Source organism: Chelonus insularis, unplaced genomic scaffold, assembly GCF_013357705.1.
Source record: "Chelonus insularis isolate UGA/USDA-ARS -01 unplaced genomic scaffold, ASM1335770v1 contig_24_pilon, whole genome shotgun sequence".
NCBI classification, from domain to species: domain Eukaryota; kingdom Metazoa; phylum Arthropoda; class Insecta; order Hymenoptera; family Braconidae; genus Chelonus; species Chelonus insularis.
The window spans coordinates 1,040,564-1,060,401 of record NW_023276446.1 but is presented as its reverse complement, the minus strand read 5'-3'; the positions used below and the strand labels follow the sequence as shown (position 1 = coordinate 1,060,401).

General features: G+C 28.5%; 3 protein-coding genes and 1 long non-coding RNA gene across 4 annotated transcripts; 1 reads left to right on the top strand and 3 right to left on the bottom strand.

Moving 5' to 3' along the window:
* Positions 1-2,507: 2,507 nt before the first annotated feature.
* Positions 2,508-2,877, bottom strand: LOC118064753 (uncharacterized). Its single transcript, XR_004690084.1, has 2 exons — positions 2,749-2,877; positions 2,508-2,668 (listed from the first exon to the last, which is right to left on the bottom strand). It is a non-coding gene; the product is annotated as an uncharacterized lncRNA (long non-coding RNA).
* Positions 2,878-4,016: 1,139 nt separating this feature from the next.
* Positions 4,017-6,251, top strand: EMC10 (ER membrane protein complex subunit 10). Its single transcript, XM_035079425.1, has 4 exons — positions 4,017-4,510; positions 4,592-4,855; positions 5,149-5,415; positions 6,048-6,251. The coding sequence occupies exons 1-4, from the start codon at positions 4,451-4,453 to the stop codon at positions 6,144-6,146; spliced, it is 690 nt and encodes a 229-aa protein (XP_034935316.1). The 5' UTR covers positions 4,017-4,450; the 3' UTR covers positions 6,147-6,251.
* Positions 6,252-7,578: 1,327 nt separating this feature from the next.
* LOC118064708 (uncharacterized) lies at positions 7,579-9,768 on the bottom strand. The gene is made up of 2 exons (XM_035079505.1): positions 9,640-9,768; positions 7,579-9,567 (listed from the first exon to the last, which is right to left on the bottom strand). Exon 2 carries the CDS (start codon positions 9,536-9,538, stop codon positions 7,763-7,765), a length of 1,776 nt encoding a protein of 591 aa, XP_034935396.1. The 5' UTR covers positions 9,539-9,567; positions 9,640-9,768; the 3' UTR covers positions 7,579-7,762.
* A 1,551-nt stretch (positions 9,769-11,319) lies between these two features.
* LOC118064787 (uncharacterized) lies at positions 11,320-13,445 on the bottom strand. Its single transcript, XM_035079657.1, has 5 exons — positions 13,357-13,445; positions 12,929-13,262; positions 12,635-12,835; positions 12,229-12,565; positions 11,320-11,405 (listed from the first exon to the last, which is right to left on the bottom strand). The coding sequence occupies exons 1-5, from the start codon at positions 13,443-13,445 to the stop codon at positions 11,320-11,322; spliced, it is 1,047 nt and encodes a 348-aa protein (XP_034935548.1).
* Between the last annotated feature and the right edge of the window lie 6,393 nt (positions 13,446-19,838).

Genomic DNA, 19,838 nt, shown 5'->3' with positions numbered 1-19,838 from the left:
GCAAGCTCTACCCCCACTCTCTATGCCCAAGCCTGCAGCTTATAATTTTTGAGCATATATAAATGTTTTGTAATCATAATAGCTCGGTGGTTAACGCATCGGTCATTTATTTTTATGGGCAGGGTTCGATTCCAGTCATGGTAAAGTTTTTTTTTTTTCTTTTTCATTTGTTAGATTTGCATGTAATTATAATATTAACATGCTAAAATGAATTCTTACCAACGATTTGATTTATTTTTCTCAATTATTTATGTAATTTATCAACGTCGAGTCGGAAAACATATGAACAGGGTTATAAACACTTTTTTTACTATAGCTATATGAACGTAGCTTTTTTTTAAGCAATTTAGAAATATTTAGAAGTAGTTGAAATAATCCACGGGGATTTCCGGCACTTCGCCGGCAAACTCTATCCCTATCCTTCGTACTCAAGCCTGCATTATACAATTTATAAACATAAACATGATGTCAGAGATAATATGTTAGCTCTGTAGGTAGAACACCAAGCTTTCATTTTACCGATTAGGGTTCGATCCCAGTTATAGCCAATTTTTTTTTTTCATTAAAATTTTATATAAATACAATAATTGGTTGTTTGTAGAAGTTCAAAATCAATTCATAGTGTCTTTTAAAGACAACATTTTCTAAAAAAGAGAATTCATAGTAACTCGTTCCTCACCCTCAGCTTATTTTCAGAAAAACAAGTTTTTTTTCGTAATTAATTGGAAGAATAATGTAATAAAATATATGAATTGATTTATAAGTATATAAAGTCACTTGAACAAGAAACAGAAAAAAAAATTGCCTATGACTGGGATCGAACCCTGCCCAGCAAAATAAAAGGTCGGGGCTCTAACCACTGAGCTATTATAGTTCCAATTATATAAACGATGCTTGAAAATTATAAGCTACAGGCTTGGGCACAGAAAGTGGGGGTCGAGCTTGCCGGCGAAGTATCGGAACTCGCCGCGGATTGTTTAAACAATTTTTTATTATTAATAAGTTGTTAAAAAAGGCTATTATCAATGTATTTGTACAAAAAAAGGTTAATGGCCCTGTTCAAATATTTTCTCATTTGTCATTGATTAATTGAAAAAAAAATTTTACATAAAAATTGAAATTTAAAACTCATTTTTGGCATGATAAAATTGCAATTACATGCAATTTAAATAAAAAAAAATTTTGCCGCAATTGGAATCGAACATCGTTCGGTAAAATAACTGGCGAACCTTCTGACTATAGAGCTAGCATATTTTCATTTGCTTTGTTTACGTTTAGATATCGTAAGCTTCAGGCTTAGTAACAGAGGGTAGGGAATGTGCTTGCTCGTCAACTGTTCGAACTCGCAGTCTTCTCTGAAAAATAAGACGGAGATAGATAGATATATTTTGTGCTCTGTCTTGCTCGGAACAGATTATTCTGAAATTTGTAAATTTCTTGGTACCCTAAGGCTCCCTTTTTGTAGTGCATCCCTGAAAATTATCATTTTTCGAACGATTTCTCTGTTACCTACTCAATTTCAATTGATATCGAGCTTCGGCTTTTCGCCGCACAACGTGAGGGCGTAAAGTCAACTCCGGGAAACTTTCTGACTTCAGCCCAGCCTTAAATACAAGTCCTTTATTTTCATAAAATTTGTATACTTATTACTTCTTCAACCGCTTGTAGTCTACTCGGGAGCGTGACATCCGTCCCCAATAAGATGTCAGTCAAAGGCATTTTTACAATCTTTTAAATTTGAATCTTTAAATGTATAATCTTACTGATTGTTAATCAAATTCTATGATGCCCAGATTTTTTATCTAATGATCATTTTAAAAATAAGCTTTATTCTTTTAATCTTTTAAAATTGGTTTTTTTTATTTTCAATCATTTAATATTCAATCAAATTATAAAAATTTTTCTTTTTTTAATGTTTATCATTTCGTTGAACAGTCAACTTAAGAAATTAGGACTGGTAAGTTATCTTGCGTCGGTATAGTAGAAAAAAAAATTCAACTAGTGTCACTGTTTTCTGATAGATGACAGTAATTACACTGTTTTCAATCAAAAATTCAAAATGCTTATACAAAAAAAAGTCTTCTTTCTGGCTCATGTAATGTCATGTAATTCCCACTACATAAATAAGTATATTTAGGCTTATAATCTAATGATAATAACATTTTTATCTTAATGTTAGCGTAATAACGTAATCCAAGTGAAAAAAATTTGAAAACTGAATTATTAAAAAGTTGAAAAACTTCAAAAATAATGTCTGTCAGTATTATTCTCTTCTTTAATAAACATAAACGATTTTCGTGCAACGAAAAAAAAAAGTTTTATTACTTAAGTTTTTATAAAAATAAATCAGTATTTTTAATGAATACCTTAATTTAACTGAATTTAAATATAAATATAATATGAATATAAATTTATTAATAAATTTTAATATAAATCACTACTCAATTCAATTATTTTAAAATAAAATAATCAGGGTCAATTAAAGAATTCAAAAATCATTCCTGAAGTTATAAGTATAACTTTTATTTATATTTAAGAAAATTTACATTTGCTGGTATCTCTTTAACTTTGGTTTTCTACACTTCCAAATTATGAGCCACGTTGTCTCAGCTCCCGTCGAATATTTGTGCGTTCAACTACTGCCTACAAATATTCTGACAATGTCATCCTATATATAAATTGATATTATAACAAATTATTTAAATTTAATATAAAATGATTGAATAAATTAACAAATTATATAAGTACCTTCCATTTCTCAAGGACTCTTGTAAATTATTAATGTACAAGTCAATTGTATGTTGAATTGCTCGAGAATGATTCTGTCGTGTAGTTTCATTCATTATTCTACAATATTCAATGTCACTGTCACAAATTATGTTTATTAATCGATCTGAAAAATGAAATTTAATTCAATACAGAATTATGAATATGTATAAATATATATATTAAATGTATTTTAATATTTACCCAAAAAATTACTTTTTTGTGTTAAAACTAATTGTCGTGTGAACTTAATTGAGTAATAATAAAAATTTAATAGGATCTTTATTTTATTTCTCTTCAATATATAATTTATTTGTGTGAAAATTTATTTTGATTTTTAAAAAATATGTCATTAATGAAAAAAGAGTTTGAAATAAAAATTATATTGAAAAAAAACCTGTTTAAAAAATTTCATTACACAATGGAAGAAACTAACTTTATTAGAAAAGTTAAACTAAGCGTAAATTAATGATACAAATAATATATTTTATTTTATTTATAATTACGATAATACTAGAAGACTGTCTTACTGATAGTCAATTAAAACACAAACTAACTGAAGAAATAGCAAGTAATTCAGTAACTTAAATGATTGATGAAACAAAAAAAGGAAATATATTGAAGAAAAATTCAATTTAAAAGTAAAGTATTTTTTTATTATTTTGAATTGTGTAATTGATATTGTAAAGAAATTAACTCAATATAACTTGATGTGGTATATCTCTAACGATGAAAAATATCGATATAAGTAATTGGTTTTGAAGAAAATTATGCTCCATTTCAAGAAGATCAATCTAATATTTATTTTTGGTAAGTAAAGTTGCTATTAAACAATTCAAAATTTAAAATCATATAAGTATTTTGAATTTTTGATTGAAAACAGTGTAATTACTGTCATCTATTAGAAAACAGTGACACTAGTTGAATTTTTTTTTCTACTATACCGACGCAAGATAACTTACCAGTCCTAATTTCTTAAGTTGACTGTTCAACGAAATGATAAACATTAAAAAAAGAAAAATTTTTATAATTTGATTGAATATTAAATGATTGAAAATAAAAAAAACCAATTTTAAAAGATTAAAAGAATAAAGCTTATTTTTAAAATGATCATTAGATAAAAAATCTGGGCATCATAGAATTTGATTAACAATCAGTAAGATTATACATTTAAAGATTCAAATTTAAAAGATTGTAAAAATGCCTTTGACTGACATCTTATTGGGGACGGATGTCACGCTCCCATTCCAGGTACTTTCTTTACCTGCCTTCCGAAACTTTTTTACCTATCACTTTTATACTGGGGACAAGTAAATTCTATAATTCGCCACCGGAAAAAATTTCTGTCAGTGTATAGCCCAGCCTTAATAATAATAATAACTTACAAAACTGATATCTAAACAACCGAAACACGCATTGTACAACACTGAGAGATTCTCAAATTAACTCAATAAAATAACAATCATTACTGCTAAATTACTTATTGTTTATTGTGTCCAAGGAAGTGTTTTTAATTTAATATAAAAAAATTTTTTCCTTGCGTCACTTGAAAAATTTTGATTTTTGTTATTTTCACGTATTCACTGGAAGTACAATTGTGATCAGGAATTCTACTCTTGCTGTCTTTTTTGATATAAACATTTAAGGAATACAATAATCAAATTCTTAATAGCGTAAAACTAAAATGAAATTAACCTGCGGAACATATATTGTACATAGTTTCTGTTTATCATTTATTATTGCGGTATGTATTAATTATCAATAGCATTCAATGAGCCATTTTTTTATTTACGTCAACATCAATAATGATTTGAATCTTTTTTAGAATGAATTAGACTATAATCACTGGATTCATTTACGTTTATATCATGCATTGAATAATCATGCTACACCCTATTTCATTGAAAGAGGAAACATTACGATCACTCATGTTCGTAGTGGACAGTCAGTAATTAATCAAAGAGGATTACAATTATCACAACTATCTGATTTAAAAACAATTGCTGATAATAATGAAAAATATCGACTAAAAATAACTGCTCATTCTTCGTTAGGCACTGAAACTACATTTCTAACATCCGTTCCAGCAGTAAGCATATGAATATGGATTTATTTATTGTGATTCTCCATAGATATGGATTCAAATAAATGATCAAGACCACTTTTATGCAAGACAGTTTTTTATGCTACACAGTCCATTTCTTATCTCAGTGGCCTAAATTTTTTCTTTATTGTCAGTCAGTTCTAATCTATTTTTAATGTTATATCAAGATATAATCATTAAAAAATTATATTTAATATTAAAATTATTGAAATGATAATTATGAAGCCGAAAAAAGGTATAGCAAAAAGATTATAAGTAAATTTTTTTTTATCTAACAGTGCCATTTATTTGGAACTTCACTTGAAGATATTTTGATACTTTGGCTCGATATGGCGGGAGAAATAATTTCTATTACCCAAGTTTCACCAGGACCTTGCATAAAAAGTTCACCTTCTTCTACTATGTGGACGACTAGCGTACAAGTAAGATTTCCGGATAGTGGACTTATGCCCGATACTACCTCATACATGTACAAGCTGGAAAAAGAAAAAGAAGCAAGAGAACGTGGTGAAACAAAGGATAGTCGTTCATTCCTTGCTAAATATGTAAGTAATCTTTCGTTCTTGAAAGTTATTGCATTGTTGCAAAGAAACTACGGTAATTTACACAGCAAAAAACGTAGTACGTACTGTATACTTCTATATCCTCCGATATAAAAACACAGCATTTATATTCAATATTATCCGTTCTTCAATTGTACGTTTACGGCTTATGTTTTTTATTGTGTGAACTATCTAAATTATTGCGGTAGTTAATAATGAAGTATAATTTTTTTGATTATCTGGAAATATAGAAAAAGAAAGAAATAAATTTAATCACTGAGGGTGAGTTTCACCACTCTAAATCTCAATAATTTTCTCTGACAATTTTGATAATATTTTTAAAAAATTTCTTAAATACTTCTTAACTAGTCAATATTTATTAGTACAAATTATATTAAAAGAAAACCAATACCTCTTGATAATAATAATAATAATTTGTTAATAAATACATTTTCGTACAATAATAGAATAAATTGAACATTTAATATATATTTTAGCAACAATCAATTCTAAGTTTTCACTATATGTTATCAGTGTACTCATTGTTAATTTTTTAATGTATTTCAAGTTTGTTTATTTTGTTTACCCTCTATAATTTATAATGACGTTTATTCACCTGTTTATGTTATTTTTAGTGGATGTACATTGTACCAGCATTAATTTTTGTTGTACTCACATCAGCTGCTAATCCTGATGGGGCAACAGGCAATAGTGGAGTTAATAATCAACGATGACCATTAAATTTGAACTGACTGCAATATTAGGACATATAATAGAGTTAATTTCATAATAACGATTATATTCATATTCGTAAATAAATCCAAAGAACCAAAAGATAATATAAAATAAAGTTATTTCCGGCACCAAATATAAGAACAACATTTCAAGCGTATATGACACTAGTACAAAATTTTATCTAGCTGTGCACGATTATATACAGCTTTACATTATGGTATACAATGATATATATTTTTCATTGAGTTTGATACAATTATATATGTTTATATAAAATTGTATCTAATTAAGTAAAGTTACATACAAACTCCAACGAGTAGTTAGATTCTACTCTATACAATTCTATACAGTTCCATTAGATATTCCTTCATCAATATTGAGACTTCTAATTAACATGACAACAGTGCTTAATCGTAATCGAAGTTGAATGAGAAGGATAATTTAGTAGATCGAGAGTATTTAAAAATTCTGGTATTATAACATCGTTAAGGCTGGGCTGAAGTCAGAAAGGCGACTGATTCCCCCTATCCAAATACATGGGATCGGGATATTTCTAATTTCTTCGCCAATTTACTATTATTTCTATAAAATTAGGTACCAAATTACAGAGGAATTAATGCCGGACTGACGTAAACAACAATTTTTTGTATATAGTGAATATTTTTATTAAAAAAATTAGAAAGAATAATGAAAAAATTATGAATTGACTTGCCGCGCTTAAATTTCAAGATGGCGGCCACATTATTCAGATGAAAAATCACTAATTATTCTATTTTTATACGTTTTTCGCCCAAAATTCGTGTTTGCGTCAGTCTTTGCCATCTGTCTGAATGTCAAAAAAATCAATTTATAGTATAAAATTGAATAATTCAGAAATAATTAGAAATATTGTATTCCAGATGATATTCTCCGGAAAATTAGTTTGAAAAAATTCTGATAGGTGACAGCATTATGCTCGCAGATGACCTCAGTCATTCATATTGAAAAAATGCTCAATCCGTATCCAGAACTAGAGATGTGAATTTACCGGTAATAGAAAATTCGGTAATTACCACGTAAAATTACCGGTATCTGACGGTATTCTGACGTCAAAAAATTCTGAATGTAAAATTTACCGTCAAGCCGTCGGTCAGCGTAATTACCGTAAATTACCGGTCATTCGCATCTATATAGATGAATATGATGAGCTTTTTACCGAGGAAATGGCTTGCTTTCGAACTTGCTTGCCAATTTGCTTAAGTTAATTTTGCTTTTTGCACTTGTTAATTTAAAACTAATTAATTATTATAAGATGAAAAAAAAATTTTGTAATTTGTAATAAAAAAAATATTTTACATTTTTGACTGTTAGGACAGAAATAATAAATATATTGAAAATTATTATAAACGTTTATTTAGTTAAGTTTTTGGTACATTTTTTTTTATAAAATAGATAATCCTTCGTTATTACATATTATAAAGAATTTGACTTTTTTAACTTTTATGTAAATTATTTATGAAAAAGTAAAACCATATAATCTATAGTTTCTATCAACTAGTAATATCACATAATAATTGACATATTTCATTAAGAAATAACAAGTCTAATACTGATTCAATTCCATCAACATCACTAATTAGTCTTGAGTAAATTCTTCTTCTAAAAATTCAACTTCTTCATGCTCAGTTGCAGCTGATGTTGCAGGTAAAGTCAATATAGCCACAGCTATTTTGCTCAACGAAGATTTTTGGCAAATACTTTGCCACCATTGACATGCTGAAGTGATTATACTTGCTCGCTTAACGTAGTCGTAACTCCACATACTTGATTCTGACACATAATCTGTTAAATCTTTTAATACCTTATCACTATTTAGATTTAATTTATCACCAAGATTTATAATTAATTGATGAGCTTCAACCATTTCTGACCTATTTAAATTTTTTCCTTTTAATTGAGGATCAAGTAAGTTAGCTGCATAATGTATGGGCCGTAGAGCCATAGTTTTACGATTTTCTAAACAAGTATATATGCTCAGCTTTTCTTCTTCCGAAAAAATATTTCCAATATTATTAAATGCATTATTAAAATGATTATATAAATCATAAAAACATTCAGGTACTTTATTTATTAAAGGGTTATCACCCTCTAAAATATTTATCCACTTTACAATCGGTTTCATCAATTGAAGAATTTGTTGAAGATTATTCCAAAATTCTTCATTTAGTACAAGAGCACGAGAAGCAGGTTTCCATAATGTAATAGCCTTTGAAGAAATTGCTAAAGCCTGAAGATTATGCTTATTAACACAAAGACTGTCAATCATAATTATAGTAGATCCAAATCTTGTCTTAGCTGGTAATTTTAAGGTAATAAATACTCTACGTTCATCTTGAGATTGAATTTCTTTGAAAATCGCTGACATTATTTGTACTTCTTTTATTCCTTTTACAATAGCTGTTGCACTTGTCACCAAAGTTTCAACAGTTGCTTGACTACCAATATCTTTCATGAGTAGGTTAAGAATGTGAGCAGCACAACCATAACAATACAATTTGTCGACATTATACTTTTGATCTATCAAAGTCCAAGCACTTTTCATTGCAGCACAATTATCTGTACAAATTCCGATAACTTTTTTAATTCCCAAAGCATCAATAACACTTCCTATTTTTTCAGAAATATATAAGGCAGTTTGTGATTCGGTTCCAGTTGGAAATGTTTTGAAAAAAACTGGCGCTGGGGTTGTTACAATAAAATTGATGATTCCTTCTTTGCGAATATTAGACCATGCGTCACATTGCACTCCAACAGTAGTAGCAGATTCAATTTTTTCATTAACCATATTTTGTGTTCTAACGAATACTGAATCTAAAAGATTATTTGATATTTGATTTCTTGATGGCAAATTAAATGAAGGCCGTAATGCGTTAAAAAATTTTAGCCAATATGGATTTTCTGTTATACATAATGGTGTACCAGATGCATAAATCGCTTCTGCAAGTAGTTCTTGTAGAGAATCTTCATCTTTTTTTGACATTTTATCACAAAAACTATCGATTGTATTTTTTTTATAGTTATTGCTACAAACACTTATATTATTTGGTAAATTTTCATTTGAAATCATTGAAGTACTTGCTCTATTGTCTGCTTCATTCAAATCTTCAATAGTAAATGAGTCGTCTGTGCTGTTTAGATGAGAATTATTTCGTTTACGAGGTTTACATGGTTTTAAAAGTTTCCGTAAGTCTTGAGGACAACTTCTACACTCTTTATAAAGATGTTTTCGCATGCGAGTAATGTTTTCTGCATACTTTTTCTTGCAATAGTTACATGAATACGATTTTAATTTTTGGTTAGGTTGCAGAGGTAATGCAGAGAAATGTTTATATATTGATTTGTTCTCCCCCATTGCACCAAGTTCTCAATGAAAATCCTTATCTACAAATTGAATATTCTTATATTAAATATTATCAGTATTTTTAATAAACAAATAAAAATGAAAATATATACCTGATAGACAAATAAACAGTTGTATGCCGTTGGGAATTCTAAACTGTGATTGGACATGTATTAACCAATCAGAGATCAGCATTTTTCTGACCGGTATGGTAAAACAGGCTTGGTCATTGACGCGTTTTTTACCGGTAATTTACGGTAAATTTACCCGTCAATTACCGATTCACATCTCTAGTCGAACCTTCTGACTATAGAGCTAGCATATTTTTATTTGCTTTGTTTACGTTTAGATATCGTAAGCTTCAGGCTTAGTAACAGAGGGTGGGGATGTGCTTGCTCGTCAACTGTTCGAACTCGCAGTCTTCTCTGAAAAATAAGACGGAGATAGATATATTCTGTGCTCTGTCTTGCTCGAAACAGATTATTCAAAAATTTGTAAATTTCTTGGTGCCCTAAGGCTCCCTTTTTGTAGTGCATCCCTGAAAATTATCATTTTTCGAACGATTTCCCTGTTACCTACTCAATTTCAGTTGATGTCAAGCTTCGGCCTTTTGCCGCACAACACGAGGGCGTAATGTCAACTCTGGGAAACTTTCTGACTTCAGCCCAGCCTCAAAAGATCATTCTTTAAACAATTCGTAATGATAAACTTAAAAAAACAATCAAAACGATCCACGGTGAGTTCCGGCGCTTCGACGGCAAGCTCTATTCCCACTTTCTGTACCCAAGCCGACAGCTTATAATTAATAAATATAAAATTTCAAATGAATGTATGCTATCTCTGTGGTCAGAGCACCAGACTTTTATTCCGCCGATAAGGGTTCGATCTCAGCCACGGCCAATTTTTTTTTTTTACATTCGTTAAGATTGCATATAATTATCATAATTACCTATTCATATTCAGGTAAGTATATGCTCTCGCAGACTTTTTTGTAGAGAATTCGATTTTCTACAAAAAAAGGTGTCCACATTTTTTTCGAAAAAACGAACGGTTCTCGGTGCGTAAGCAGTGAAAGGTAAAAAAATGGGTGCCTCAGAATGCCCCGAATGCAATAAGTGCTGATGATGATAAAATGTACTAAAATCAAATTCCCTAGAGTTCAAATAATGAAATATAAATTAGAAAATGGCCCGTTTGCTATAATATTTTTTGTTAATCACTAAGAAAAGTAATAAGTTTTGATTCGTACAAATTTCATGGTATTTACATAATTGTATCGAAGAAAATTTTGAAGAACAAACTATTTGAGATAATTTCTCATAAATAAAATATTTTTGTGAAAATGGTTTATTTGATCCACACTGTAGACACTAGCGTCCTCTGAGAATCTACTGTCGATAAAATAGTTCACGTAAGATACATGATACAAAGAATAGTTCAAAACTAAAAGTGCATTCAAACGACAAGGAAAATTATGTCAGTGCAGTGGATGCAGTCTCATATTAGTTAATGTTGTGCTAAAATTCGACCAAGACCGAGTTAAATGGATTATATATTTATATATTTATTTTTACAAAATTTTTTCAATCAGTAGGAATTTCTTTATTAATATTTTTTTTACAAAAAACTTAAAAATTAAATGATATGAAAAACATGAGTAATAAAAAAAGAGCATTTTTTCAACTTTTGCTTTAAATTTGAAATTAATAAACAAAATAAAAATTAAATAAATCATTATTCTTTGAACTTTCAATCCAAACTTCCATGAATGAAAAAAAGGAGTTGATAAACTTTCATTTAGAATTATCAATTTCTTGCTTCAAACTACTAGCATCTTCATCGTCTTCTGTACCATTAACATCACCTTCTTTTTTATTAGCTTTTTAAAATTACTAATTACTTAAAATAAAGTATAGTACATGTCGAACTCTTGAAATACCTCTAAATGACTGAAATCTTCTAAATTTTGTACTGAAAAAATTATTTAAAGTTAAAATATGTACACTTTTTTTAATACTTGTATGTTAATCAGGACTTTAATGATCTTGCAAAAGATCTGTAAAAATTTTCAGACTAGAATGAATCATGAATTATTATAACTAAAATAGAAATAATTTTCTACAACTGTAGGTTTACGTCTTAATTTATACATAAGCATTTTTATTATAATAAATGTTAAAAACAATGAATAAGGTGAATAAACAACTCTCCAAATGGAAAGTTAATACATACGTAAAAATTAAATAGTAAATCAATAAAAAAATTTGATACATGTTTTTACCAGATCCAACAAAAAAACATTACAAGTCCAAAAATATCTACATACATATACATAAATTTTTAAAAACTTACAAGTGTTATTTTGTTTATTATAAACAAACAGTGATACGGGTGGTTGCAGTACCTCAATTTTTTCATAATGAGAAAAAGCTTTTAAATCGTAACTCGCACAAGATAGGAATTGAGGTATAGTTAGCATTCGGATTTGATACATGTCCCACAATGAAACTAGCTTCTCATTGCGAATAATATTTGTAGCTTTCATAAACTTTCGAGTAAAATGTCCCGTTACAATACTTTTGTACTCCAATAACGCATTCTGTTGCAAATTATTTATATGTGCTGAAATAAAATCATCAGTTAAAAAATACTTGTAAAAATAATTGTCCGTGTGTGTATTAGCTTAATTATTTTATACACACCTGTAAATTTCCATATTGAAGGATGTTCACCAAATAGAAGTGTAAGAAGTCGATTGTATGCTTCGGAAAAGTTGTTTGTTCGATGTACCATTTTAAATACGCTCAAACACTCTGCCCGTGTTAATTGAACCCATTGGCGGTCATAATATGTAAGGAATTTATGAAAAATACTCTTCATACACTCAGGAATATTCTGTAATAGCCAGTCGTAAGCTTCTCTCATATCTTCAGGTGGCAATAGAGGTAATGCTATTGATTTCTTCATGATGACTCTCGCCATCCGACACTGTTGAAGGAAAGGAAGCAATCTTAATTTCTTTAACCGTTTTGTAATGGCCTGTTGAATCACAATAAACAATTAGTATATCAACAAATTAATTTATCTTTATTCTCATGTATACTATACCTGAGTATAGTGGAAAAAGCATCTTGAATGTGTAGCTTCAGGAAAATTTGAATGTATTGCAAGTGCTAAAGCGACCTCAAAATCTGATGTAATAAATGTAGGCTGTATTTGAGGTGAAAGGATAGTTGAAAAGTAATTCAATAACTTTGTGTACGCCGAGGCAGTTTTTTTTTCCATTAGGCTCCACAAAATTGGTATCGCCTGCAATTTGAAACATGAATTATTTCAATTTTCATAACACGATTACTTGAACAAAATAATTAAGAAATTAATTTTACGTACGGTATTATTTACTATAGCTAAAATAGTAAAAAGTTGATGAGCTTTTGGCTTTCTCGGTACTACTGAAAATGTTGCATCCATCATAAGATGCAGAGGATTGATTAATTTTAATAATTCAACATTGCCGTATATAGTGATACATGAGCCATCGGTGCTTTTAATCGTTGAGACGTGCATTTTATTTATGTCACCATTGTTAGAGAATAAAAATGCCCATTGAGGATCATCTAAAATCATTTGATATTCTTCTAACATGAGAGGTATTGGTGGTTGAACCTCTTCACGCCATTTACGCATTCGCGGCTCCATTTCCAGCCAAGTTTTTATCATGACTACTTCAGGATACCTAAAGATCATGGCATATTACGTGAAAATGAAATGTATATAACAAAATGTTAAAAAAATTACTCAACAATATTTAGGAAGAAGAATATACTCACTTTAAACTTAATTCATTGTAAATCATTTTAATTGATTTAAATCTATCCGTAATAACCTCATTCCGTAAATCCTTTTCAAAATTGTACATTCTTTCTGATAAATGATTTTTTGGATGATTGTGCTTGTGGAGAGAATTAAAACGACCATCAATAATTTTTCCGGAACCTTTACAATAATTTGAATCTTTTTGGATACAAACCAGATATCTATAAGAAGTATATTATTGCATAAGAATAAGGATCTACCTGTATATTCATATGTATACGAATGTGATTGCATAAACATTGTAAAAAATTTGATTTATTAATAATGAAGTTGGTTCTTACGATGTATTCTTTACTTTTTTAGAGAAATGATAACAATAACCATCAAAAATTTGGCTTTCTAATTTTCTTCGATCCGAGACTCCTGGTCCATGATGAAAGGATAAACACTGCATATTAATCACTTTGAAATACCGTGAAAATGATTGTCTAATTATTTTAGAACTCACACATGTATTATTAATCTTCATTAATCGAATATAACCGAGCAATATCGAAGATTCGCGAATTTGTTATAGAATTTGAACTTCGGTAAAAATCGGTAATATTCGGGCAACACATTGCCGGTCCTTTTATACCTCGAGAACATTCGTAGTGCTCCGGCAGTATAAACGCATGCGTATGTTCTCAACGTGACTAGTGCCGATAGTATCTTTCTTCATTTTCAAACTGAATCAATCTCTACATTTCTTGAAAATAATTTTATATTTTGAACTTTTCTATTAATTATTTACGTGAACATTTATGTAAACATGGCCTTACCAATCATTCACCACCGTGAGCACAGAATATTTGACGGACATTCTTATCATCGATATCGAGAAGTGGGCAATGCAACGTAAGTATATTTATGTAAAACTAATTATTATCTATTAATGAGTATTGTCAATTAAAACAAAAAATTATTTAAATTTGAAACGCGATATATTATTGCATGTTATACTTGAATTCAGTTTCTACTGGATATTACATCAGAGTGAGAGAGAAACAGATTCTCAACTTATTGTTGTTTACATGTTGTTCTTCATTTGTATGTACATTTTATCTTTACATTTTGGTAGCACTCTTTTCAAAACAATTCTTAGAAAACCGAACGAAAATTTATTTCTTTTCAAACGATAGTTGAGAATGCAAATTAATATAAGTTTGTTTACTTTTTATTGTATATTCTTGGAAATGTGTGCTTATAATTTTATTATCATTGATTATAATTACTCTCTTTTCAGATTGCTGCGATGTCAATTATATCGAGAATTTTTTTGCAGGGGACAAGGTAAAATTGTCAATAATGTCTTTCAACTTTTAAAAGAACATAATCATCCTAGGCGCAATAATTTGGTGTTAACACAAAACTTTCGTGATGAATTACAAGAAGAATGCAGGAGACGACTCACAAATACTCGGACGATTTATCGTGCAGTTTCAATTAGGTAAGTAAATTTTGACACACTTTTTTATGATATTAATATAATTATGATAGCTCGAACATTGTACATAGAGCTCTACAACAATAAAAAACATTAATTTAAATTTCTTTTTACATTATTGAAATAGTATAGAAATGAAAATTTTGGATAATTTAGTTTTATTGAGTCATGATAACTAATTGAAGAATATCTGCAAATTAAAGAAATAAATAATCACCATAATAACGATCAATAGATCATACAAGTCAATAATTCATCTACTTTATTTTACATTGAAATTTTAAGTTAAATAATATGTAACTTTTACAGACATCCAGATGCATCTGGATTAGTGCCATTCCACACTGTTAAGAATAATATGAATCGGTGGCAACGAGACCATCATTTGCCTGAACCTCAATCGCTGTCAATATTCAGAGCTCTTTTACAATTACAAACATATGAAAATTTATTGATGTATGAGAGAGGATCCTTGACAATTAATTTTTGTAATACTGCTGTAAATCATCGTGATAAAAAGGCAGCTGTCATTACTGATAATAGTTTAATACGAAAAATAGGAGCAAGAAATAATGAGCTGCTCGATTTATATGTTGATACTAACCAAGTTCTGGTTACACCTGATATGGGTATTTCTACAATCATGACCTGGATTTTACCTCATCGAAACTATGTATGTTTTTTGTAACATTTAATTCAATAACATAGTTTTATAATGTCTCATAAATTAATATACATTTTCTTCAATTTTTATATTTACAGAGTTTTCCAATAATATGGAATTTGATTAACAATAACAATACTTCAATATATGAAGTTATTGCTGAAAACATTCATGATAAACTAATAGAATCAAATATCAATATCGATACAGTTTATTATAATTTCAATCAAAATCTGTACCACTCAATTTCAACAACTTTTGATAATGTCAACATCCACGGTTTGTTTACATCACATTGTCTGGTAAGTTTATATAACTTATTAGGTTTTTGAATTATTATAAAAAAAAAAAGGAACAACGTGAATTTATATTACAGATACTTTTGACCCGTGCAAAAAACATTGAAGGTTTTGAAATTAATAATAGAGATCATCAAATATTGCTGAAAAAATTTATTTGTTTGAGCTGGTTACCAAGCGATCAAATTTATCCTGCTTTTGTTGAATTATCATATAATCTTCCGATTAAAATGAAAGACTCTAATTTTGAAGAATTCATTAAATATTATGGCCAAATGTGGATCAATACTGTTGGAACAAATAATTACTCATTTTATCAAAACTTTGATTTATTTTGTCAAGTTTCTCATAAAAATTGGAAAAAAACACAATCACACCTGAATAATAATTTTAATATTTGGAACCTTTGCAAAGTATTATTAAAATGGTTCAACTCTATGCACAAGGATTTAAATCGTTTGGAAGAAGATAATAATTATGTTGCTGCTGCTCGTGTAAAGATATATCCTTCAAGAAGTAAATTAAGAAGATTGTGGACGTTATTTAATGGCCATTTTATAGACAGGAACGCATTTTTAGCAGTCTCTTCAAACTTAATTGATGAATATTTTCAAGATTTAATATTTAATCAAGTGACAGTTGATTCAGATTTTGAGTTAGTGACACTAGTTCACTTAAATCATAATTTACCAGAGGTACGATTCATTGAAAATGATAGAAATTTCAACGAAATAATTTTACACGATGTGCCAAATCATCGTCCCGAAAATGGTAAGAGTTTCAAACAAAATGATTGAAAATCTTCATTTTCATGTGAATAATAATTTCTAAGAAACTTTCCTAAATTTACTTTCAGTAATGGAACCTTTTCTTTTGAAATTTTCATTCTTTATGCTGTTCATCTTCTCTACTTCTCAATTACTGGTACTGTTTCTTATCTATTGCAAGTATATTGTATCAAATTCATCGGTAATAAACTTTTTTCATATTTCAGCACCCAGGTTCGGAGCTGATGATATCTGTTTAGCGTGTGCTGAAAGGGACCCATTTTATAGATTCCGGCCATGTGGACATGCAGTTTTATGTAGAAACTGTTATGAAATTATTGTAGCCTTAGCAGAAGCAGAAGAAGAAAGGATAACATGCCCAGTTTGTCGGGGTCACCCTAGGGAAGCTGAGGAAATTTAAACTTGACCGATTATTCCATGATAATTTTTATTTTATCTTCAGTTGAAATGATTCAGTTAATATTTAATTCCTGTTTTGTTTTTCTAAACTCGATTCAAATTTTAAATTCGAGAAACAATATTCAGTACAAAATTTAGAAGATTTCAGTCATTTAGAGGTATTTCAAGAGTTCGACATGTACTATACTTTATTTTAAGTAATTAGTAATTTTAAAAAGCTAATAAAAAAGAAGGTGATGTTAATGGTACAGAAGACGATGAAGATGCTAGTAGTTTGAAGCAAGAAATTGATAATTCTAAATGAAAGTTTATCAACTCCTTTTTTTCATTCATGGAAGTTTGGATTGAAAGTTCAAAGAATAATGATTTATTTAATTTTTATTTTGTTTATTAATTTCAAATTTAAAGCAAAAGTTGAAAAAATGCTCTTTTTTTATTACTCATGTTTTTCATATCATTTAATTTTTAAGTTTTTTGTAAAAAAAATATTAATAAAGAAATTCCTACTGATTGAAAAAATTTTGTAAAAATAAATATATAAATATATAATCCATTTAACTCGGTCTTGGTCGAATTTTAGCACAACATTAACTAATATGAGACTGCATCCACTGCACTGACATAATTTTCCTTGTCGTTTGAATGCACTTTTAGTTTTGAACTATTCTTTGTATCATGTATCTTACGTGAACTATTTTATCGACAGTAGATTCTCAGAGGACGCTAGTGTCTACAGTGTGGATCAAATAAACCATTTTCACAAAAATATTTTATTTATGAGAAATTATCTCAAATAGTTTGTTCTTCAAAATTTTCTTCGATACAATTATGTAAATACCATGAAATTTGTACGAATCAAAACTTATTACTTTTCTTAGTGATTAACAAAAAATATTATAGCAAACGGGCCATTTTCTAATTTATATTTCATTATTTGAACTCTAGGGAATTTGATTTTAGTACATTTTATCATCATCAGCACTTATTGCATTCGGGGCATTCTGAGGCACCCAAAAAAATGGGGTCGGCGACATTATGCAAAAAACTAGATAGTATTTTTTTTGTCAGGTTGGTTGCCTGAAATCATAGGTACAAAAATAGCATTGTAGAAGGACGTATCAATGGAAAATTCAAATTGGATTTTCAATCTTTGAATAAAAGATGGAGTAAGTTGCATGCGGCAATTATTTTGAAAATTTAAAATCTGCTGAAATTAAAAAGGACATAAACTTATTCATTATATTTAAATATTCTTGAATGTCTGCTTACAAAGTTTTCTGAATCATACAGAAAAGATAATAAATTTCAAAATAAACAATATTAATATATTTTTAAATGTCTGATTATATTGTTTTTCATTCATTTATATTTCTGAAATGTGATGTTTATTATTCATATTTTATTTATAAAACATAGTTCTTAATTTGAGATAAAACGTAATAATCTTCAAACTAAATAATGTGAAAATTATCATTATCATAAAATTTAACGCCGTAAAATCGTCTCAGTTATTACTCTTCGACAGAGTGGACACCTGATGAAGTCATCATTCTCATCTGCGCTGGATGCTTCTGCTAACGCACAGCAACTTCGACAGTAAACAATGTGGTAGTAAACAATGTTTTACTCCAATTGATATAAAAAAGAGATTTTGTTATTCAGAATAATTATTAAACTAATAAATTTTTGTTGCTTATTTATTTTAAAACATTTTATTATTTTTTTAAATTTCATTTACAATTGTTCCACTTCAATTAAAGTTTTTATCTACCACGAGCGTTTTATGCAGTACATCTTCAGATGATACAGAGAGAATGATATATCACTCTACTCGTAAATGAGTACCTGCAATTGAATTTTACAACAAGCATACACAAAATTATATTTCAACATAAATTAAAAAAACTCAATTAAACTGATTACATTTACTCAACTAAATAAAAAATAATAATAATAATAGAAATCATATTTTCTTTCTCATTATCGTTATACAATAAAATTTAATATTTTTACTGATCAAATGGAATTAATTAGTTAATTAATTAATTTTTTAACACAAAATTACTTTTTCTGAATAAAAATGAACTATTGTGCCATCTTTCTACCTTCATAAAGAATGATAGTTCACGTTCTCTACATTACTATATCAAAGGTTTCAGGCAACCAACCTGACAAAAAAAATACTATCTAGTTTTTTGCATAATGTCGCCGACCCAAAAAATGCACATTGCCAAAATTCAATTGTTAATAAACAATAGTAAAAATCATTTCCAAACAATGTCATTCAACACAAATGCTTTTTTCATCAATCTCTATGAGAAACCATTTTCAAAAAATTTTTTTAACTCGTTTAAATTTAATGAATACCAGCATGGGGGCTTTTTATACTGCTCTTGGACTATGTCGGCTTGAAGCAAAAAGTAGCAAATATACGGACATTATCATTTTTTTCGTTTTCGATATCTTAGGAACGAATCAAGATATCAACTTCAACCAAAATTAATTTGAAAGATATTATTATAAAGAAGATCTGAAAAAAATTTGAACGAATTCGATCGAGCCGTTTTTTTTTTTATAACAAAATAACTTATACAAAAATGAAAAGATTAGCTATTTAAAATACTTGTAAGCCAAACAATAACAATTTATTTGAAAATTAAGTCGATATTGACTAGACATTATTGTTCACAACCAAATATGACTCTTAACAATTACGCATTGTTTATAACAATATGAATTTGTTATAAACAATTAAAAATTGTATTTATCGATTAACTAATGCGTATATCACGTGGATTTGGATGCTTTCAACAAACATTGATTATAACTATTTAAATTTGTTATAAACAATTACTAATGG

Excerpts from the sequence above, each read along its gene's own strand:
- EMC10 (XM_035079425.1), top strand. The coding sequence starts at position 4,451 with ATGAAATTAACCTGCGGAACATATATTGTACATAGTTTCTGTTTATCA. Across the intron at positions 4,511-4,591 it reads GTTTATCATTTATTATTGCG|AATGAATTAGACTATAATCA; the intron begins GTATGTATTAAT and ends AATCTTTTTTAG. Across the intron at positions 5,416-6,047 it reads GTTCATTCCTTGCTAAATAT|TGGATGTACATTGTACCAGC; the intron begins GTAAGTAATCTT and ends TGTTATTTTTAG.
- LOC118064708 (XM_035079505.1), bottom strand. The coding sequence starts at position 9,538 with ATGGGGGAGAACAAATCAATATATAAACATTTCTCTGCATTACCTCTG.
- LOC118064787 (XM_035079657.1), bottom strand. The coding sequence starts at position 13,445 with ATGTACAATTTTGAAAAGGATTTACGGAATGAGGTTATTACGGATAGA. Across the intron at positions 13,263-13,356 it reads TACAATGAATTAAGTTTAAA|GTATCCTGAAGTAGTCATGA; the intron begins GTGAGTATATTC and ends CATGATCTTTAG. Across the intron at positions 12,836-12,928 it reads TTTTTACTATTTTAGCTATA|GCGATACCAATTTTGTGGAG; the intron begins GTAAATAATACC and ends TTCAAATTGCAG.